At 42.7% G+C, this 24,114-nt stretch overlaps 1 protein-coding gene across 8 annotated transcripts in view; it reads right to left on the reverse strand.

Moving 5' to 3' along the window:
- Positions 1-24,114, reverse strand: part of ARID1B (AT-rich interaction domain 1B) — a 490,367-nt gene that overhangs the window by 309,606 nt on the left and 156,647 nt on the right. For 7 of the 8 annotated variants that reach the window (XM_088448959.1, XM_088448962.1, XM_088448958.1 and 4 more), the window contains one exon: positions 17,159-17,272. The exons of the other annotated variant lie outside the window; for it this stretch is intronic. In XM_088448959.1, the coding sequence (XP_088305085.1) occupies positions 17,159-17,272 (114 nt within the window). The remainder of the gene's footprint in view (positions 1-17,158; positions 17,273-24,114) is intronic. 8 annotated transcript variants of the gene reach the window in all.

Genomic DNA, 24,114 nt, shown 5'->3' on the forward strand with positions numbered 1-24,114 from the left:
CCCTTCACAACAGTTGGCCAAATCAAGAACACTCTCCAGGAGGTAGATGTATATGTGTCAAAGTCAACAATCAAGAGAAGACTTCACAAGAGTGAATATAGAGGGTTCACCACAAGATGCAAACCATTGGTGAGCCGCAAAAACAGGAAGACCAGATTAGAGTTTGCCAAACAAAATCTAAAAAAGCCATTACAGTTCTGGAACAACATCCTATGGACAGATGAGACAAAGATCAACTTGTACCAGAGTGATGGGAAGAGAAGAGTACGGAGAAGGAAAGGAACTGCTCATGAACCAAAACATACCAGCTCATCAGTGAAGCATGGTGGTGGTAGTGTCATGGCATGGGCATGTATGGCTGCCAATGGAACTGGTTCCCTAGTATTTATTGATGATGTGACTGCTGACAAAAGCAGCAGAATGAATTCTGAAGTGTTTCGGGCAATATTATATGCTCATATTCAGTCAAATGCTTCAGAACTCATTGGAAGGCGCTTCACAGTGCAGATGGACAATGACCCGAAGCATACTGCAAAAGCAACCAAAGAGTTTTTTAAGGCTAAAAAGTAGAATGTTATGCAATGGCCAAGTCAATCCCCTGACCTGAATCCGATTGAGCATGCATTTCACTTGATGAAGACAAAACTGAAGGGAAAATGCCCCAAGAACAAGCAGGAACTAAAGACATTTGCAGTAGAGGCCTGGCAGAGCATCACCAGGGATGAAACCCAGCGTCTGGTGATGTCTATGCGTTCCAGACTTCAGGCTGTATTTGCCTGCAAAGAATTTGCAACAAAGTATTAAAAAGTGAAAGTTAGATTTAGGATTGTTTAGTTTGTCCCATTACTTTTGGCCCCTTAAAAAGTGGGAGGCACATATAGAAACCGTTGTAATTCCTACACCGTTCACCTGATTTGGATGTAATTACCCTCAAATGAAATCTGAAAGTCTGCAGTTAAATCAAATCTTGTTTGTTTCATTTCAAAGCCATTATGGTGGTGAATAGAGGCCAAAATATGAAAATTCTGTCAATGTCCCAATATTTATGGACCTGACTATATATATATATATATATATATATATATATATATATATATATGAGATCTGTATGACCGGTCCCCAGAGAGAGAGGCATACAGAGAGACTGACCCAACACCTCCTGAGTCAACCAGCCATGGAGAGCACCAGGAGTGAACTGTGGCAGACTGATAAAGGCTGGAGGCTGGGAGGAGCAACCAAAACACGGAAAACCTTTGTGAGAGCCATAGTTTAGGTTGGGGGAGGGGCCGCCGGGGAGGCAAAACCTCCCCTATGCTGTGTACAGCCACCCGGCTCACTGATATGGCCGCCGCCCATTTCCGCGGATGTCAGGAACATCACGTCCCGGTGGTCCAGTGCAGGAAGGCAGACGGCGCTGGCGCCCCACTACAGTCCCCCGGCCAGGCTCCACGCCGGGGAACGGACAGCACGTGCTTGCGGCGTCAGCGGGCGCCGCAACCACACTTACCTGCATCCCTTGTACTCAGTCGCGGTCCAGAGCCTAAGCCCCTGACGAAAGCACGTCGTTAGACCAGCGTTGCGGCGCAGGCAGGGGGTAGATGGAGCAGGTGACACGTGCTTCTCTTTATCAGACGCTTAGCCTCAGCCCGTGCAGCCTGCCCGGAAGAGAAAAAAAACAAACTTGTCTTTTGGACTGCTCCAGCAGTCCTAATGCTAGTGTGGTGCCTTCTCACACCAAACAGAACAACTGATGGCCTGTTACTAGGGGCGGGGTATATAGGGGGAGGACCTGGTGCATCCTGGGAGCCGAGAGCTCGGATTAACTGTTTGGTGCCTGGATACATCCATATACCACAACGTAACGGCTGTGGACCCCATGGAGCCCGAAGAAGAAATAAAGTATAAAATTACCTATAGGCTTTGTGTATAATGTGTATATGAAACTTAAGTTAATTTAATGTATGTACACAAACTTTGCTTGAACCACAAAATTATTGAAAATATTGTATAAATTACTTTCAGGCTGTGTGTATAAGGTGTATATGAATCAGATTTGGGCCCTATTCCTAAGACATTTCAATATGGTATACAAATATTCCAAAAAACGGAATATTCCGATATCCAAAATACCCTTGGTCCCAAGCATTTTGGATATGGGAGACTCAACCTGTATTTACTTCTATAGAACATAAAATCCAGAAAACAGCAAATTTTCATTCACTGTACGTACATAACAGAAGTTGTACTGGTCAATGGGTCATTAGGCAACAATGATCTTGCAGGTTGCTCCTGAGCTCCAGTGGCATCCATTCCAGGGGTGTACTTATGTAATCAATCAGTATTTAATGGAATTAGCTACCCACTGGTATTTACATTCTGCGTGTGAAGCCCATTTTCTTCACTGTTCTTTGCTCATTATATCACATTCAAAGCATGTCAACAAGCTTGAAAAAATCCACTGATATTTATGGGTACTCATTGTGCACATACCACCAGGGGTTATATAAGCGACTGATCTATATTTTTCAATATTGATTTCTATGGCCCATTCGCTTACATAGACCATTCATTTCGATTGTGTGAAAAAAGCAATGTATTTAGAAACACCGTTGAGTGAATGGACCACACACATCAATGAAGCTGCACAGCACTGGTAATTATTTTTCCCACATCAACAGAGCTTCAAATAATCGGCGTTCGTGTCTGCATCTTTTACCATAAGCACATCTGTGATTTTATGCATAAAGCGCTACAAGCCCTTCCCTGGTATAAAGCTGTGCGTCTGAGACACCCACTTCGAGCGTCTTTAAAGATGCACTGAGGTATTTCAACATCTAGACACCATCAAACTAGCAACAGCACCATACTAGGTACAGATTCTCCTGCAGAGTATGGTCTCCAATATAAACAATTGTGCTTCTTGAGTTTGCAACCACTTCAGTGACACGCCTGCGACACTCCCATAACATGCCCATAAAAGGGACCATCTTCGTGCATTTGAATAACCACCTCCCCCAGTCACCACCCATGAACTTGCAACAAATTTGCAATACATTTCTGATACAGTATATCTCAATTGCAACTGTGACTCTGTGTGCACAGACTAATGGGCAGTGCGACTTAAGCAGGGTACACATTAAACGATGACCCATCGTGTGATGTGACCCGATGGGGGTCCCGGCATCGGCAAGTGCATACACATTCGGCAGCATGGCCCTCACTGACGATGTCGCCAATGTTGCCGGGAGAGCGCATAGTCAGTGACATTGAGGGTACACATTAGATGATGTGCCTGATATGTCGTCCGATCCGGCTGGAACGGATGACATATCGTCTAGTGTGTACCCGACATTAGATGCATACACAGAATTTAAAAAAAGGCTCAACTGCCTCAGACATCAGCATAATCAGGCCCTAATGCTGGGTACACACTGGACAATATATTGTTTGTACAGCCGACGAACAATATGTAAGTCAGTGCATTGGCATCTGTGTATGCACAATATATCGGTAAACACTGCCTTTCACAGTTATATCACATCGGCTGTGCAGCACGACAGATACAATATATCTCAAAGATATTTTGTTTACATCTGTGTGTGTACAGACGATGGACCAATATGCTGGCCACAGGAATCATCAGCAATTACATCACAACTGGGCTGGCATATTTAAATGCGTACACACCTATAGATATATCTGTCCAATCTGTCTGGTAGGAAGGAAAATCTGGTAATGTATGGGAGCAAATAACAATAGAAATTTGCTCCCAAACACTGAAATACAGACCAGATTTTCCTTCCCACCAGAAACCAGCCTAACTGTCACAGCCTGTAAAGTGACAGTTAGGAGCCGATTGGCTGGAATTTATCTTTCTCCCTTTCATCTCTCTCCAAGGCTTAAGCTGGGTACACATTGACAGATATATTGGCCAATCAATTGATCGGCCAATATATCTGCTGCCCGTCGGCCAGTGTGTACCCGCGATATGTCTAATCGATGTCGTTCACAGACATATCGTATTGGCTGTGCTGCACAGCTGACGGACATCTGTCCATCGGCAAGTGTGTACGGGCAGTCTGCAGATCGCCCGTACACATACAGTGGCAGCCGTGGGGTGGGGGGCGAAATGCATGTAACCATAGGGATCATTGTGCCTTATAGACAATGCAGGGAAATTATACTAATTTTCCTATTTTAATGTATATATATATATATATATATATATATATATATCTGTTTTTTGTTTTTTGTTTTACTATAACAGCTTCATAATGAGGGTAAGGTACAATCAGGGAGATTGCTGGATTCTTCAGGGAGTCAGAGAGATTGCTGCTATTTCAGGGAGTCTCCTTGACATTGAGGGAGAGTTGGCAAGTATGACCTGGTGGAAGGGGTCATGTTGGAGGGTCTGTAATGTAGGGCATACACTTAAATAATGTGAGAAGAAACTGACCAACTTAAAGATGTAGGAAATGATGCACAACAACGATATTGTGCATACACACTTCCAAAGGTTCCCGCAGCCAACAAATTGCGCGGTCAAGTTGTGGACGACACATCTGCACAATATATTTTATCTCTCGGGCAAAATGGCTGAATCAATAGATTTGTAAAAGAATTAGGGGCCTATTCATCAACACTAAAATAACGGTTTTAAAGGACATTTTCCTTAATTACCGTTATTTTAGTATTCATTAACACACTTAACACAGGAGATATCACTGATATCTCCTGGTGAAGTCCGCCTGCATTAATCTCCACTCCCCCCAATACATTAGTATGGGGATGTAGAAATTAGGCTATTCATCAAATTCCAAAAATGATGTACTTTCGGAAGTTGATGGTGTTACTATATGTCACTTTCAGCTGGGCAGATCCTCCTTCGGCTCCCTCCGTCACTCCCTCGCCCCTCCTCCGGCTGCTGCTCAGACTGTGTTCTCCCGGCAGAACTCCGTAAAGTTTAAAAAAAAACATACTTTAATTAGTATGAGGCTAATAACCGCAATTCCAGTCACATGACCATCCGTGGAACGCACCACCATCTAAAATACCTTCATTACTCACTCATTTATGATAAAACAATTGGCCTTTTATTCATGTTTGGCCTATATGGCCGTTTTTTGGGTGTACATTTGGTGAAGGGTTCCATCCAGATTTGCTTGGATTATCGTTTGGATTACCTATGAAGTTATCAAGTCCTTTTGGTTGAAAGAATACATCTCCTAAGAGTTAAAGGCTCCAACCAGTCCATTGGGTCAAGAATCATCTAGACTGCAAGCACATTGAAGACTTTCCGAAACATTATTTACGAACTGTCGAAAGGACTCCTAGAGGTTATTTATTGCGCACCCTGGTATTTTTGTATTTGTAGGTTAATTTGGGGTTCGTTCTAACAGAGGACCCACCTTGTGGTGCTGCAACTGTTAGCGCAAAGAAGGGCATATTTTTCTGTATATATATATATATATATATATATATATATATAGAATTATTTAATTTAATTTTTTTTACTATAGTATTTTCTCCTATTCAGACGGGAGGTAGGGGTCCGCGATTGCAGCGGCCAGGTAGGTGAGGATAGGGAGGTGAGCGGAGAGGAGGAGGATTGGGGGGGAAACAGAATTACTGCAGCTGTAGGCAGTGCTGTGCATGCGCCGATTTTGTGAACGTAACGGCGCATGCGCAGCACTGATTACAGCTGCGGTAAGGTATAGTAGAGAGGGATAAGTATCTATTTCATGTAAAGCTGTCATCACAAAAATTACAGCTTTTCGGAATAGATACTGATGGAGAGGAGGAATGATGAATTCCTCCGGTAATTATGTAGAACTCCATGCGAGTTCTAAACCTAATTACCTCCATCGATTTTTTAGTTATTATGAATAGGTCCCATAGTTCTCAGATGTATTGGATGTTAACGCTTACAGATGGCTGTGACTGTATATTGTTCATTGGCTGTAAGAACTATATCTTTTCTAGTGTGTACACAGCATAACACCATAGCAAGCAGACACTTCTGTAATTGTCAAAGTTGCAGCATAAGAACTAATTGCTAAATGGTTGATTTTTAGAACAGCCGGCATTGACAATCCTGCAAACAATGGTAAATGACAGTATGCTACAGGAGGACGACACTGCAGGCATCAGTGAAAGTCCGATCAAAAACGATCTGTGTGGGAGCACATGATCCTCTCTCTATTCATTTTTTGTTTGCATCCTAAATCATATAATAAATCAGCATAAAGCCCAAAGGGTTTGATTTTCAATATATGCAAACGATAGATGAATACATTTATACATATGTATGCAGATATCACCCCATTAGAAGCATACTATACCTAAAAATGCTAGAAATTGGTAGAGCATTATATCAAAAACAAAATTCTATTGATGCGTTGTAATAATCTTTCCCCAGCCTCTAATGTTCTTGCCACTTCTATGTGTCATAAAATGAAATAAAACTGTTAAAAATATTCCATTTTCCACTGCCTGCTTTATACCCTGTGGATTCACACCATACTTCCAACTAGGACACACTCCTTTTATCTCATCAAAATTGCACGACAAAGTTAACATAATGTAATCTCAGCAGTAGCTAGCAGAAGGCAAAATTGAAGCGCCTGTGTAGTGTAAGACAGGGTAAGGCTTGACTTTAAAGACTCTAATAGCTCATTTTCCTGTAACTCCCATGGGTATTGATCAGACACATTTTTCTGTGACCTGAGAAGATTTAGTGACATTAGATATATTTCAAGCCTGGGATCACCGGTAGCACCTCTTTTTTACAGTCGGCTCAGACGTGAAATGATTGCCTCTGGTGCAGGATCTATGGAACCGGGTGTTTCCCATTTTCAGCGCACAGGAACTATACAGCAGGTACTTTTAGTAGTCACAATTTGGGTGCCTAAAGGTGGGTACCCACTACCCGATTAAACAGAGCGATTGAACAATATGGTTATCGTTCAATCGCTCGTTAAATGGCCAAAAATCCGGCATGCGAATGTCGGAAACGACCAGCGATGCGTGTCCCGCTGGTCGTTTCCAACATCAATTATCGCCCGAACATGCTGGTCAATCTGCCGATAACGATAGATTGTCCATGTTCGGGGTTGATGGAAGGATGCCTACACTGAATGCCATATCGTTCAGTGTAGGCACTGCAGGGGATGGGGAAGAACGGTACGATTACAATGTCATAATTGTACTGTCTGTCCCTAGTCAGCATTTGGATGCGCACCTTTACAGATTTCAAGTTTATTTTAATAGTATACACATCATCTTTGGGAGACAGACTGTGCTAATACTGTTATTTATCACTACTAACAAAACAAAGAAACAGCTTACAATATATTTTGTATGTTTTACCTACAAGTCTTCAGCAAGAGGCACAACTGTACTGTAACCTAATGCATCCAATGCCAACTCTCCTTTGATCAGACCTGTGCACATTTTACCAGAGCAACTAGCTGTTCCTACTTTCCAGGCCCCCCTGTTTTAACCACTTGCATGGTGTGGTCACATCAGATGCAGCCATTCCAACCAGGGCTTTCCCTGACAGGGTCATAACTGATGCAACAGTGTTAGATTGCCTACTGACGGCTGCTGGAAGAAGTCTTCAGGCAGCCACCCAGTCAGTCTCCATTTCCTCTCCCCCAGTCTCCTCCTCCCGGCTCGGTTACAGAAGGGCTTAACAGGATCTCCCACTTCTGGATGAAGGAAAACAATATTTGATTTGTCAATTGTCCGTATTGCTCACTTCCGTACCCCTTACACTGTAAACAGGGCTGTCTTAAGAGAGGAAGAAGCCCGTGTGCACTCCCCGTGCAGGGCCCCCTACTCTCTTCCTGGTGGCCACCGGCGCATTAATAGACTCCGTGCACTAGTGTGTGCCCAGAGTCTACTGCACATGCGCAGAATGCCGGGAAAATGGCCGTGGCGGCCATTTTCCGGTATTCTGAGCAGCGCTGACACCCGCCGTGGGACCACGGATATGTAAGTTAAAATAATGTGGGTGCAGGGTGTGCGGTGTGGGGCCCTGCTGGACCCGGGGGCCCGTGTGCCCCGCACACACTGCACCCATTATAGATACGCCACTGACTGTAAACAATTTTTAATATCTGTTCTTCATTTTTTAGCTTCATAAAATACCATTTGTTGAAGAGTAATATTTAAAATGCTAAAGACATTGTAACCATGTTTTGTAAAGGTGTCATTATGGGATATTGCAGTAAGGTATACCTAGACTGCACAATGCTTTGTGTATTTATAAACAAATGCCCAAAACACAAGTAGAGAGCACATCAATGATTTTATGTACATGAAAGAAAGTTGATGCTCATTTGCTCTGAGAACAGAGAGCTTTGTTCACCAGTCTCTGCAATTTTTCACTGTACTAAACAAATATTTGTTACAGATTATATATATATATATATATATGCACACATATATATATATATATATATATATATATATATATATATACATATATATACATATATATATATTTTAAAGATGTTAGCACATTTGCCAGAAGGCTAACTGTGAAGAAAATAAAATATCAGACTTTCTGAATAGGACCAGTGGAGAAGTTGTCCTTAGAAACCAATCAGCACCTGGCATTTTATAGCATGTACTTCACAGATAATAGCTAAAAGCTAAATTTATATTGGTAACTTCTTTATTTGTCTTTAGAAGTTTTGATAGATCTCCTCCCATTGTAAAGTGTAGTGGAATTATCCTTAAATGCAAATATCTGAATAACTGATCTAACTGAACACAAACCATAATGATGCAACCGATGGTGCTCCATGGCTTACAGTGGATATGTAAACATTTCAATATTTATATAGGTCAAATGTTAAGTTAGGTTTATAAAGCAATTGGAAACTGCCTTCTTGGAGGAGAACCAAGGACACTGCAAAATTTAACATTCTTATCAGTCCAAGACATTTCTCACTGGTCCTTCATAGTTGGAGTGACCATAATATATTACATTTGAGCTGCAGGCAAAGAGCCCTAGTTAGTTATTTATTTATTAATATTTACTTCATTTTGTTTTTTTTCCAAAATGGAACTCGGGGAAATGTTGCACCCTAGCCTACAAGCACAATGATGGTGCAAAAATGTTTAAATAATGGCTCAATCACCTGCTGTTAAAAGTAACTCTGACTGCACATGCAGAACACACAGCATTTTAAACATTTCCCTAAAAAGAAAACTCAAAAAGTTAATTTTCCTGCAATATAAATAAATAAAAGAATGCATTATGTAGTGCAAACCTGGTAAAACAAAATGTTCTGGTTTGGAATGTGCACACTGTATAATAAAGAAAATATTTTGAGGGCAAAATGAATGACAACCTCTCCATTTAGGGTGTAAAGAGAGTACTTGTAGTACACAAACATGTAACACTTCTGATTCGTGAGCTCATTTGCAAATAGATCTTCTACTCTTTATATTGAAGGGCAGATTTTAAGAGCAGAAAACAAAACATCAAACAATGGACTCATCTATAATGTCTTTATTATACTCTGTCGTGTGCATTCCTTAATGTATCGGCGTATTTTAGTCTTACATTTTGTAACTCAAATTGTTTTACAAATGACATGTTTATTATAGTAATATTGTTTTATGTAACCAGTGGGAGAGGGGGCAGCTGCAATGGGGCCCCATTTTTATTTGGGCCAGCAAGTTAATGTTATTCCCCAACCCAGTTTAGGCCCTTGTTGGACCTCCTCATTTCCCACACAAGCAGAGCTCTAGACACTGTAAGCAGGTTTAGGAGCACTAGCACTGGGGAAAAAAAATATACTCTGGCCCTGATTCTGACCCGCTCAAGAGCGCTGAGCGCTCGCAAGCGGGTCGATGGTGCCCAAGTGCGCATGCGCACGACGGAGGCGTCAGTGATGTCAGTGGGAGTGCTTTTGGCTCTGATAGAGCCAAAAGCACGCCTGGCTTGCGGCAGCGAGACCCTACCGCAGGGTCTCGTCGCAAGCCCGATGGTCGCGATGGTCTTGACCATCGCGACCATCATTTTGGCCGCTCGCTATAGCTGTTGGTGGTCACCCACAGCTATGCGAGCGGCCAGGAGGCCGCTCCAAAAAGGAGCAGGGACGGCCCTGATTCAGAGCGAGCGCTCTGACAGAGCGTCCGGCTCTGAATCAGGGCCTCTGTCCATACTTGCTACCTTTTTACATTTACACCCTTGAAGATACCTGGACAAGGCGGGTGGAGCTTCGAATGTAACATTGTAGCACTGCGCCAAGTTATACAATGCCAGGATTGTGACACTGTACAGTGGAGGCGCACCATAAAGCCTACAGACTGCCAACTTCACTGGGGAACAGGGCTGGGATCTGGGAGGCTGGTCTACTCTACCAGAGTCTGGGAGAGCTCCTATAATTTTGTGAATGTCCCAGACATTAGGCAAGTATGACTAGCAAGCACTTAGCAACTTGTTTGTTTAGCTTTATTGTTACATTTTGTTAAGAAAATGTAGACAATTTTTACACCACTACAAAACTACACATTAACAGGAAATGTCTAAACAATTGGCATACACAAGTGGAACAAGCCACCAGAGATCTGGAAGTATTTATAAAAAATAAACAAACAAGAATCCTTCCCGGTTGTTTCGATTTCCCTTCATCCCCAGAACAATATAGTGCATACACACTATGCAATCCTCCCAACGACAGAACAATACATCTTGCATCATTTGGCCGTTAGATCTTAATGACATATTATTTGTTTTTTAAACACCATACAAGCATCTTAACAATTTCTGGAAAACAGCATGCGACGAGCCAACATTAGGAAGAGAAAATGGCTCAGGTGACATCTTCAGAGCCCAGATCGGAACGACATATCGCCTGGTCATCCGGTTGGGCATACACACTTCATGATTTGCCCCAAATCATTAACATTAGCTTCTCAAAAGTGCGAAGACACTAGACAATGTGGATGAGATGTTGTTTCAATTTGGCTCAAAACAACAAATGGCCCAGTGTGTACCCAGTTTAACAGTTACTTTTTGATGACACAGCCATCAAAGTAATAGGTTACTGCACCATGCACATGTTGCTTATTCCCAGTGGCAAACAGAAGAACTCCAATTATCTGTGATCGTACTAACTGTGGTGTGGATAAATTTAACAGCTAAAAATATGTACAGGATAAAGGGGTCTATTTACTAAGCCCTGGATGGAGATTAAAGTGAACGGAGATAAAGTCCCAACCAATCAGCTCCTGTCATTTTTCAAACACAGCCTATGACATGGCAGTTAGAAGCCGATTGGTTGGGACTTTATCTCCATTCGCTTTAATCTCCATCCAAGGCTTAGTTAATAGAGCCCATATTTTTTTTAAATCAATCCTGGTACTAGCTACCGTACATAGGGACTGATGCAGAGATGGACGCAGTAGAACAGCCGCTGTGTCTTTGCACACAACGGCTGTGCTACAATATGCAATAGCCACAGGAGGCGTCTTAAGTAAAAAGACGCACAACTGCAGGCTTCTCTGATCCGATTATGCATCTGGACATGCAGCATTAGATCATTGGCGGGTACATCGGTCATCTGAGTCTCCCTCAGATTACTCAGGATGGGCTGCCAGGGTCAGTGAAGCTGTGTCCAAGAACTAACCCCCCAAACTGCATGCTGAGACTAAGGGGGCTCTGCGACAGTCGTCGCAAACACTGATCTGCACATGTGCAGATCACCAAACATCGGAGATATACGTAAAACATCAGGTTTGCGTACAACTCTGAATTAGGCCCTAAAATACTGTACAGTACTAAGAGCTAGACTGTACATTTTAAATTCCGTTCACACCCCTACAAACAGTATTGGTATTTATGCTTTGAATTCGCAGAGTGAAGAATAGCCATGGAAACAGGTAACTGTACATGTATTTTCATATTAACAGTGATCTCTTTAGACTGTAAGCTCATACGAGCAGGGTTTCATGCTTTTCCTTCCCCCACTTATACATCATCTGCTCCCCACTGCCTACAACAGCATCAGACCCTTGGGTTCTGCTACCCTGCTGCTTGTTTGGTGATGCAGCAATTTTTATAAAGCTTGTCCACGTCCTGCAATGTTGTTTCTGTTTATGTACCTTGTAAGATGCTGCGGACCCCTTGTGGTGCCCTATAAATAAGGGATAATAAAAATTTTTAATTTTCCCGACAAACTTTCTCCCCTCAACCGGTTTACCCGGATATCCAGGGTTCTACTGTATTTGCAATCAATAATACCACTGCTGCATTGTTTTACATGCCTGTTGGTTAAATTACAAAGAACAAAGGACAAAGAATGGTCAGAAAAAGAACATGTGTCATTTGTGTATAGATATAAAAATCTGAAACCAACAGTCCAGAGTTGTTCGCAATCAGCAGCTAAATAATAGTATAAACAAAAAAAGTTATTATAAAAATAGCAGCCTAAGCGGTATAGAATATTGTACATTGCTAATGTCAGTTCTCCAGAGTGTTCACTTGAAATGGCTGAGGAAAGCAATCAACAAAGCTTAGTCACTTTGTTGTGGCTTTTAGCTTGTTTGCCTTTATTTCAGGCTTAAACAAAGTTCAGTGGGGCATCAAACTGCCTCAGCTTTAAATTACAGTTTGCTCTAAAATAGAATGCATGCACAACATGTCCCCAAAGCTACACGGAGGGAGCTTTATTCACTGGAAATTGACGGCTTGGCGAGTCAATAATCTTTCACAGAGTAACAGTTTTTAGGTAAAAAATTTTTGACCCAAACAAAGGAAAACAACATCATTCAGCTACTTTACAGTATTGTGGCAGAATGCTGAAGAATAGCAGTGAGGAAAATACCAGATACAATCTATTAAAATAAACAAATATACAATATATGTATACAGTACGTAATCAGTGGTCAAGTCACAGATGGAGAGATGGTTGCTCTTTCCCAGCTAAACCAAGTCATCTTCTTTCTCCCTCCTTAATGAGTGAATATTACTAAAAAGGATTTTTTTTTTTAAGTTTGCTTTTTTACTTCAGAGCTCATCTACTCCAATGACCTTTCTACTAGATTGCAACCTCACAGTAAGGATTGTTTTCTATATATAGAGTAGTTTTCATGGAGAGAGAAAAGGTTAATATCTCCAGTTGATACTATCAGTTCTATATGAGCAATTGCTGCTTATCACCAGGGGTGCAAATACTGAACATTTTTTCATCCAGAGCCCAAAGAAATGATTTATAAACTTGTACCTTCCAGAATGTTGTGTGCAATACCAATTCTTTAGTTACTAGCTTCCTGCCCTCCCAGCAAAGCCTGCCCTTTTCCAGGCACACCTTGACAGGTTTGGTTTCTTCTTATTATTATTAAAATCTATCTATCTACTTTACCATGCTTTTATACCACCTTATTTATAAGACCATCAGTGTATAATATATATACATACACACATATACATAGACACACAGTATATTTTTTTATTATTTTCATTACAAGTCAAAATCACTGTCAAACTCAACATAACACCAGTTGTGGGCTATTTGGTATTTACCGTATTTTACACATTATGCAAACTGAACAGTCTATTCTAATTACTGAGGGATTGAATATTTCAAATTTAGCTGTACTGCGAGATTGCATGCAGTACCTCCAAGCCGCAGTATAATTGACATGTTGCGGACTTTGGGGAAGGGGTAGCACATACATTTCCAGAAAACGGGCGTGTCTGCCCCGTTTCTGGGAGTGCCGAGGCCAGTGCCTGCACCTTCCGACGCAGTTTTAATGGATTCACAAGTGGGCAGCAGGTGGCCATTCTGAGTAAGATTAGTGGGCATACACACTAGACTATAAAAGTGAATGGTATGAACGATAACGATATCGTTCACTGATATATCCTTCATATCATCTAGTGTGTATGGTCCGAACGACCAATGAAGCGTGTTCCCGCGGGTTGTTAACGATATCCCCAGTCGGCTATACATGCAGCCCAATCTGGATGCAGCATGGCCACGATCCCGCCTCCCCCCCCCGTCGTTGTTCATTATTGGTTGGCATCGGCAAGTGTGCACCCCCGCCAGGCCCGCCGCTGACAATGTTGCCGCATACACACATTGTCTAGTGTGTATGCGGCTTTAGACTTACTCAGGAGACCGATGCTGCAAACATAATGTTTGCGATGTTGATCAGATCCTGCGTCTTTGGATGCAGGCATTGGATCTGAGATGCTGACAGGAGGCGTCTTTTTCCTTCTGACGCCTCCTGGCATTAGCATATTTTTGCACAGCCACTGTGTCCAAAACCATGAGATGCAAAAGCATCCATCTCAGAATCTCCATCTCAGAATCTCCATCTCAGAATCTCCATCTCAGAATCTCCATCTCAGAATCTCCATCTCAGAATCTCCATCTCAGAATCTCCATCTCAGAATCTCCATCTCAGAATCAGGCCCTACGTCTGCAATTCACAATAGATTGCGTCATCAAGCACCGGACTGCCACCTTTATACCCTGATCTTTTCTAATAAGAGCGGGGCAAACTGAAGTGTCTCAGCATATGCCTTGTTCAATATAATAGATTTTATGTTTTTCTAGGGTCTGTCCCGTCTCCAACAAGCATGCGCGCCAATCCTTCAATGGCCTAGCAGCCGCAAGAGTGGTAAAGGACCTGCTGAACTGCCAAGTAAGTATGAGGGCTGGATGGCGAGGAAAAGAGAGTGTGGCAAGGGCAGACCGTGGTGACCAAGCATATGCTAGGTCCTTTTACTATAAACAAATATTTCTCACACCATTAGGGCTTGACAAAAAGCAGATTAATTTCTAGATTAACAGGTACAATATTTACAGTACAGGATTTCCTACATGTATCCAAAAGGTGGCTACTATACCTGACCTCCTCTTTGGGCTTTCCATATAATAAACTTAGATACATTTTAAATATAAAAATTACTGTTCAAACAAATAAATGCTATTAGGTACAGTCAGAGCCGTAAATAGACTTTTTGGTGCCCTGTGCCAGAAAGAGCATTGGCGCCCCCCACATTTTTCAAAGGGACATTGCACCCAAAAAAGGGCCATGGCTTCATGGGGAAGGGCCAGGGAAGAGATAGGGGAGGCCAGGAGATGCTGGAGATGAAATAAGAGGAAGCTACAAGCAAAAATTATAATAAACAGAAATTTGACAGGCCCAAACAGCGCCCCCTGACCTGTGGTGCCCTGTGCGATGGCACCGGCCGCACTACCCTAGCTACGGCCCTGGGTACAGGGGTGAAACTAGAGATTTGAAGGCCCCATAGCAAAAGTTTGTAAGGGCCCTATGTACCACCCAATGGTAAAAAATTTATATAACACATGTAACTTTGACAAGGAAGATGGGTCTCATAGCAGCTGCACCCCTTGCAGTCATGGTAGTTACACCCATGTCTAGGTAATAATTATACATGCACAGCTGGGAATCGGTATGACATACCGCCGGACCTGAAATACTGACACTGGAAGTCCGGCAGATGAAGATCCCGAGGGCGTCTGGTAAGTATCCTAACCCTCCCCTCTCCCCCCTAACCCTAACCCTCCCTTAGGGGTGCCTAACCCTAACCTCTCCCCCTAATGCCTAACCCTAACCTCCCCCAGAGGTGCCTAAACCTAATCCTACCCTCCCCGCTCCCTAAACCTAAGCCTCCACGGGGGTGCCTAACCCTAAGTCCCCCCGGGAGTCCCTAAACCTACCCCCAACCCCCCCTCCCCGTGGCTAACAGGTCCCGACGCACGGTTTACCTACGTTTGGTATGCCGGGCGTGGGGATTTCGGTGAGGGGCTGATGATGGCATCGGTATTTGGACGCCTATCATTAGCCCCTTGCTGAGATTTCACAGTCGGGAAGTTTGCGGTCAGCATGTCGACCGCCGGTTTCCTGACTACATACCCGCACAGCCTACATGTAACACGCCTCCTTTTGGCCTACGTGATACAGTGAATAATAGCAACATAAAGTAAGACATAAAAAATAAGCTGAGCTCTATATATTTGTAACATTTCAGTGGATAGCAAAAGCGTTCAGCTGTAGCAATAGTGGTTTGTATTTGTGGTGATGTCTTTCTGCCATAATATTTAATAACAATGATCAATTCACCATGAAGTACTTTAAACCTGGCTCTTGTAATGTATCTGGCAGTATGTTCTTGATCATGTGGCAAGGGAAGCACTTTGCCGCAGGCGGTAAATATCCCTTCATACATACAGTAGTGCATCACTGCCATCTTCCCTGTTTATCATAGTCACTAGGAGCATGTCAGCGAAGCACCAGTTGTTGATCAACAATTCACAGACACTTTTGTGAGTCTCTGGACCTCATTCAGAGTCGGTCGAAGCGGCCGCACGGTCGTACGCCACCGATGTTCGCTATACTGCGCATGCGTAAAGTTCGCAATGCGCGTGCGCAAACTAGCCGCTACGATCAGAAATTTCTCTCTCCTTCAACACAGCCAGGTCGGTAGTTTGAGTGACAGATTGAGGCGTTTGTGGGTGGTAACAGGGGAAGGTGCTTGAAAATGGGGGAGTGGAGATCCAAACGCAGGCGTGCCTCATTATGCGAACGGTGTTTTATGGGAGTGCATACGGTTTATGGGAGTGCATAATTAACAAAGTAGCGTAATGGCACATGTGACATGGGAGGTTTTTACACTGACATGATCGTAGAGCTTAAGAGAGGGTATGGTCAACCTTAAGCTCTACGACCAGTTCCGATGGTTCCCGATGGTCTCGATTAATCCTTATATGCCCGGAGATGACGTGCAATGCGTACGAGAAAGGGGCGTTTTTTTTTTTTTATTCCGGCCACTTCCTCCCCTTGGTCGGCCAGCTACCGATCCGAACTTAGGGACGCAACTTGCGAGGGAATCATTTGCATATTCGGCCCCTTTTCCTGTACGACCGCGCGGCCGCTTCAACTGACTCTGAATGAGGTCCTCTGTCTCTTCTCCTGCAGGGGGTGGGAAAAAAGTGACACACACACACACACACACACAAATGTTCACAACTGTCACAATAACCACCTTACAGTACATAAACTTAGCTAGCTTTATCAGAAGATAGTCTATAGTCATCATGTTCCAGAGATAGTAAGCAGCAGCAGGATAGTAGAGTAAGACATTTTAAGTAGAAATAGATCTTACTGGTAAGCTTGACGGCCTTTCTTGCTGTATTAGGTTCAAATCTTCATGATTAGTCTTGCCAGTAGTTAATGAAGGAGGCTGGGATCTGTTTCCATAGCTTTCAGGTGGAACCTCCTGCATATGTCAGAAAAACATATATTGCTACATTGTACAGTATTTGCAGCAAATTGTAAACTTTGGTGCAAAAGTTATCCATAAAAGAATCCCATAAAAACACATCAAATAAATAACATTAGTTAAAGCCTATAGAGTCAGCATAGTTTCAGCAATATTCAGAATACAAATTTTCATGGGTTTGGTGACTTTACATAGCACAATAATATACATAAATAACTAAAACCAATGGCAAGCTATTTAGTAAAATATGCATTGTACTTAAAGCACCAAAATCACATATATACTTTTCTTCTTTAAAAAGCAAGTTAAGAACATTCTGAAAGCATGCAACAGATTTTTTTTTTCTTAAGGGGCCTATCCACTAGACGACCTGAAAGACTGCCCGTCTAGCGTTCAGACCTTCAGGTCGCCAAGGAGCGGTGCCCGCACTGAACGGCGTTCACTGAACATCATTCAGTGCAGGAGTCCGACCTCCTATCTCTGAACATTCCGAACCTGATGGGCATGTTCAGTAGATAGTTGGGTTCGGCAAGGACCCAGCGTGCATGCGCATCGCTGGCCCTTGCTGGCTATCCATTACACGACTCTGTGAACAATGCAACCAAAATCAGGATTGTTCACAAAGTCGTGTAATGGATAGGCCCATGTAGCTATACTCCTACAAATCATTATCTTCTTTCAAAATCTCCCTGGAGATTTGGCTGTCAAACAGACTGTGCAAGCTCACAGCTCTTAGAATAGCAAAGGGGGAGAGGAGTTAGATGTCTCTGTGCATACAGAACTCGTGGGGATGGTCCAAAGGCTCCCTACATTATGGACCTGATTCAGATGTTCATGCAGTTGAGCAATGATCTGTGGACAGCACATGCATCTTAACCACAATGTGCATGCGCAGTGAATGAATTGCGATTACGGTTGTAGTGAGGATTCAAATGCAAGTTATTGACAGGAAGCAAATGTTTGGCGGAACATAACGGCGAGTGACTACTACAATGAAGGCGTATTCTGGCCATTTCAGGGCGTGTTTCCCGCAGTGTCTGCGATCCTGTACGCAGAGAATGTGGCTCCAGCGTATCAATGCTGCACGACCATAGACTCACTCAGGAAGTCAGTTTGCCTGATCTGCATCCAATGCTGCGTATGTGTACACAGTTGTGGACAGCTATGAAGGCTCCGGTAGGCTTATCGATTCAAGTTTATGTGGCTGTTGCATTAGCATATTTTCGCACATTCACAGTTGTAGCTTCGACAGAAATAGCGTACAACTCTGCATTAGGCCGTATGTGCTCGTGGTTGCCATGTTATTGCAGAATCATTAAAAATAAATATATTTTCAAAGGGATTATAACTTTAAAATGGAATGGGATTGAAACCCCGACAGCATCTGCCCGACAAGATGAAAATCCCAACAGAGGCAGGTAAGTATGCTAACCTCCCCTATCCACCCTCCTAACCCTAACCTCCCCCCAGAGGTGCCTAACCCTAACCCCCCCCTTACCGTTCCCTAAACCTAGCCCTCCTAGGGGGTGCCTAACCCTAACCTCTCCCTGGGGGTGCCTAACCCTAACCATCCCCACCCCCAAAACCTATCGCTAACCCCACTAACTGCCCTAAACCTACCCCCCCCCAGCGGCTAACAGGACGGGCGTCCCGGACTTACCTCGTTCAGGCACGCGTCGTCCTGGACTCCGGCGCCGGGATTAAGATAGGCGTCAGTATTTCGTCGCCTATCATAAATCCCTAGCCGGCATTCTGCTATCGGGATTCCCCATTAAAATAAAGAGCATGCTGCCAAGATCTCAAATGCATAGGCCTAATTTGGTAAATGTAAAGGAATTTTAATGCTAGATGGGTGACATGCATTATACCATATCCTCCATAGTGAACAGCACATTTTATATAAAAAGAAGCAAATTACACTCATGACTGCAGTAATAATGTAGACAACACTGCAGTGGCTGCTTTTTGGCTACATTTCAAAAATTGCAGATGCTGTGTTTTTTGCAGTATCTAATGTTATTATACTTTTTACCATTAGTCCTGAACTTTTCAACACCTTCAATATATCTTATATATAAAATTCATTGGTCTGTTGTTTGTCTGTCTGGTAATGCATTCGGACACCCCTGAACCGATTGGGATGAAACCAACATTAGGTGGTCTTGTTCCTGACCTGGTTTTAGGGTGGTTAGGGTCCTGTTCGGACAGCCTTTTGGTGTACGCTGGGCAGAACTTTGACCCGGGAGCCTGTTCTGGGCCTTCCACTGGATGGATTTTGATGAAAACTTCACAGAGGGGTGGCAATTGGTCTGGGATGCATAATGGAGTGGTTGGGGTCCCGGTCAGAACTTTCCTCGTGGTTGTGTTAGAATAGCTGTTAGGCTGCTAATTATTTTTTAAATATTGACAGTTACATCCAATGCATTGATAACTTAATATCTTGAAGATTGCAAAAAGCAGAGAGTATAGCAGAGCACCATGACCCAGAGTAATGAAAACCAACAACTCTGCCTGGTGATTATAATGCATGGCTGAAAAACACAGACAGAAGCCAATAAGAAAAAGCAATACATTCAACAAAAATTTAATGGAGGGGATTTACAAGGCAATATATTTAAGAATTCATTGGGCAGTGCAGAAGTACCTCTACTGCCTCTAACGCTATTGGATCCATCTAAATCAGGGATGGGGAACCTCAGGCCCGGGGGCCGTATAAGACCCGTGGAAATAGTTGGTCTGGCCCTCTGAGCTTTTTTCTGCTAGCCTCATCTGGCTAGCAGGGTGCCTGGAATGGCACCCTGCAGTCAGAATCTATGCAGTAGTGCCGCCTGGAGAGACCTTAGGATGCTTCAGACAGTCACACCGCTGCCATTACAGGTCACCGGAGCATCCTCAGGATGCTCCGTGCATTGCTGTAATCACCAGCGCTTACAGCCGCCCAGCATGACGTCACATGGCGGGGGCGTGGCCTGTACCGGGCCCTCAAATAATGTTATATATATCAAAATGGCCCTCTGCAGAAAAAAGGTTCCCCACCCGTTCTAAATGGTATCTATAGGCTCTATAAGTGTCTTCCTTCACCCATCCTTTTTTCACAATATGGCACGACTACATGCTCTGCCAAGGATAGCGATTCCTGGACTTTTGTACCCATTTCTTAATTTATCGTCTGTCACATCATTGATGCATCCAAAGTCACTTACAGTGTACTGGGAACTTAGGGTTATTCATTTTTCTGTCGCAATGTAGTTGTAATAAAATTAAAATGAAGGGTGACATTGCATGGCGGGGTGCACGGCGTGGCTCACCCACATTGGTCCTTGTTGTTTTGTCTTTTTCCTAAGGAGAGTCGCACTCCGCTGCAGTATGCTATGCCAGCTTCGCATTAGAATGGGATGCAAATTCAAAATGAAACTATGTGGCGGGATGCATAGCACGGCTTAGTCACATTATTTGTTGTAAGCCAAACGTGGCTATTTGGCGCAATTTGAGAATAGGCCCATGTGACAGAGCGGTTGGTGTAATAGTTAGTATTACTGCTTCGCAGCACTGTGTGGAGCCTCTATAATCTCTCCGTGTTTGCATGAGTGTCCTCCAATTTCTATAATAGATAATATAATACTGGTAAGTTAAACGGCTCCAGCCAAAATTAACCCTATGGTGTGTGTGTGTGCGCATGTGCTGCGAAATATGTATACGCTATGTAAATAACTGTTAATAATAATAGTTTACATATAATTTTTTCGTGCCTGAGACCCAAACAAATATCAATCCAGGCTTTCAAAAATTAAAACCATTCTTGCAAATTTATGAGAAGCATGGTTGGCATGGCTGAGTTTGCTCAAATAGCATTAAGCAGAAGCGTGACAAAGTATATCGTCAAGAAAACATCGTGGTTGGTGAAAACATACAGATGTCTCCCGCTACATCTTTGCTGCGTAAGCAGCAAATCTCACCACACATGGCGAGAGTCGTGTGCCCGCGAGTGTATAAGCGCTTTGCTTTTGCTCCCGCGACTCCATAGGATTGCATGGTGCGATCGTAGTGCGCTCCATATCGTACCGTAGCGTACGCTGCTGCGAGTAACCATATGGCACAATGTGTGCGCACGTTTCTGACGCGATCATCAAGGATGTAAGAGGACACCTCTGTAGTAGCACACAAAAGGCAATTGTGTGCCGGAAACATTTTCTTATCTACCAGTCTTTCAAAGTTCTAGGACAAATTTAAACTGGGTGTAACTGCGTAATAATGGAAATGATAAAATCACATTCTGCTATAACACATCATGGTGCGAACAAAATGTTTACTAGATTGACAACAGTTAACTTCTCATTTTGCCCACCTGACTAAAAGTGGAATTAGAATGACAACCCATAATAGGAAAGAAACACATTAAAGCTATTTTCAATGGTTAGGCTTTCTTTTTAAAACAAAGTGACACCATTAAACCCACAGCAAAGTACACACCCATAACATGAATCCTGAGTATCAGCAGACATGCACTCCACAAAACCAGTTTACAGCAAGACCTTAAAACAAAGATCAGCTTGCTGGTTACATTTCCTAACGTGCCTTCATTGGCAGGGAAAGCAGTACAACCAGTTCTTGCTTATGTATAAAACTGCTCAGATAGGTAGGGTAGGGAAAAGCATCATTGCTCAAACAAGAACTTTTTCATTAACAAATACGCTCACTTCTGTTACTTCTCCAGCACAGCTTTTGCAGACACAAACTTTAATATCATATACGAAAAATAATACATCAATAAATAGCATTTAATTTCTATTTACTTGCTTTGGATGAAGCAGATGGAATCTTTCAGTTATGTCAAACTAAGTGACAAGATTTCTTACTGTCATTGCATTAAAGGATTGAAACAGCCATTATGGTTCAACTATAGTAAATAAGCTGCCACCAGCTAACAACCAGCTGGCCAATTTACATGAAGCAGCCGAACTGAGCACACGGTACTTCATGGTAAACATCTCACTCCTTGCTCTAAATAGCCCGAGTTACTAGATCTACAGCATTGTTTTCAATCAATTAATCTTGCAATCCCTTCCCTGACAATGTCCCTATATTTTTATATGCAGCAAGAATCCCATGTACACTGGTTTTCCAATGCAAACCACACACAGGGACTTTTTCAAAACAGCATAATAATAACAGACAGTTGGAATTTTTTTAAATCTCATGGACCTTCTCCACATCACACTCCAGATTCCGAAGCCAGGAGTGCATTCTACTAGTCAAGATAAGGGGATAATCACCCTAATAATACAACTCGACTACTAGTCACTTGTAGTCAGTTGTAGTAGGGTGATTATCCCCTTTTCTCAGTAACTCTGGCTCAGGTATGTAATACCAATATCTAAGTCACCATGCTGAAACAGGAGTAAGCAGGCCCACTGCAAAGTAGTTGGAAATGTCGTCCTCTCTCTCCAGCTGACATAAATCTCCCAAACCCCATGATAACACAGAAGCATCAGCATCACCACCAGAAGAAAGCAGTTGAAACTTCCATGGGATTATCATAGTTGACAAATGAAGCTTGGTTTTTGCTCAGAAAGTTATACCTTGTGGTTCAACTGATATTCCACCACGTTCACATCAGGTTGACCCCATCTCTCCACCATGTTAATCCACAAGGGAGCCGGTTTGCATCCGACCCCACTTTTCTGAATTAAATTAATCGGAATAATTTTTATCAGAATTATGGTGGCAAATTGAAGGCTATATAAATAATCAACTGAATCTGATTCACTATTGAGATTCCAAATACTGTGGTCTTAAGCATGTTAAAACAGGGCAGTATAAATATAAATATTTTGTTACACAACTCATACAATTCTAGAAGACTTGCAAGCAACTGTGAGACATTCTACTAATTCCAACAAGGATTTACAGCAGAAAAATGTACTTCATTTTTTTTTTCAGCTTAAAACAATTAGGCTTATTTGAGCATAAACTAGAGTTGTATAGTTTAGTATACACTGCTTTCTGACTTTTCTTTACTTCCGGATTTCCAATTGTTGAGGGACACTCCAGCTGTTCTGTGCAGATTGACAGAGAGCTTTAAAACTAACAAAACAGCTACATTGTTGCTGCTTAGCAGTTTTAATAGTGTCACAGTGTAACAAAGGATGCTGTGCAGTTACACAATAGGCAAACAAATGAACAAGTCTTCGCTTTTATAAAAATAAAAAAAACTACAAGCTCCTTGCCCATTTCATAGAAAATGCAGTCTCAAAAGTAGTGGTGGTCATGGAAGGAGTTTGAGTAGTGTTTATCTGCACAATAAATGTGGGATTACAGCAGTTTAAAGGGGCAAGGGGCACAGCAAAGAGACGGGAAAGCCTGCGTAAGATGAGAAGGACAAGAAGAGTAAAGTTGCAATGTAACAAACTATTACTTAAGATAAACACGAAATTTAAAAAAATATGTTTAACAGTTATAAAGGTTTCTTCTCTGGTCCCAGCAGTTTATAAAATATAGGATTAGCCAGACTACAGGTGTAGTTTTTTCAGCTGCACTCCTGAAAAAAAAAATCATATTTTTCACCAAACAAATAAGTCAGGTTATTGCCTGGGCAACCTGAGTTGGCGTGTGGTGTGAAAGGGTCTAAGAAAAATAACCCGTGTTGAGTTACCCAGGAATCCGACCCTGGTAGCTGCCAGTGTCGAACCCTGGAAGGAGTTATCAGACACGGATCATGCAAAAAAGCCGCTGATTGGAGCTTCAGTAAGCAGTCACCAACCAATTTTTATGACCTCATCTTTGTGAGCCTGAAAAAAGGTGTTCTAATGTACACAAGTTTTGCAGGGCAGACCCGGGTT

This window comes from Taudactylus pleione, unplaced genomic scaffold (assembly GCF_031769625.1).
Source record: "Taudactylus pleione unplaced genomic scaffold, aTauple2 ptg000473l, whole genome shotgun sequence".
Lineage (NCBI taxonomy): Eukaryota > Metazoa > Chordata > Amphibia > Anura > Myobatrachidae > Taudactylus > Taudactylus pleione.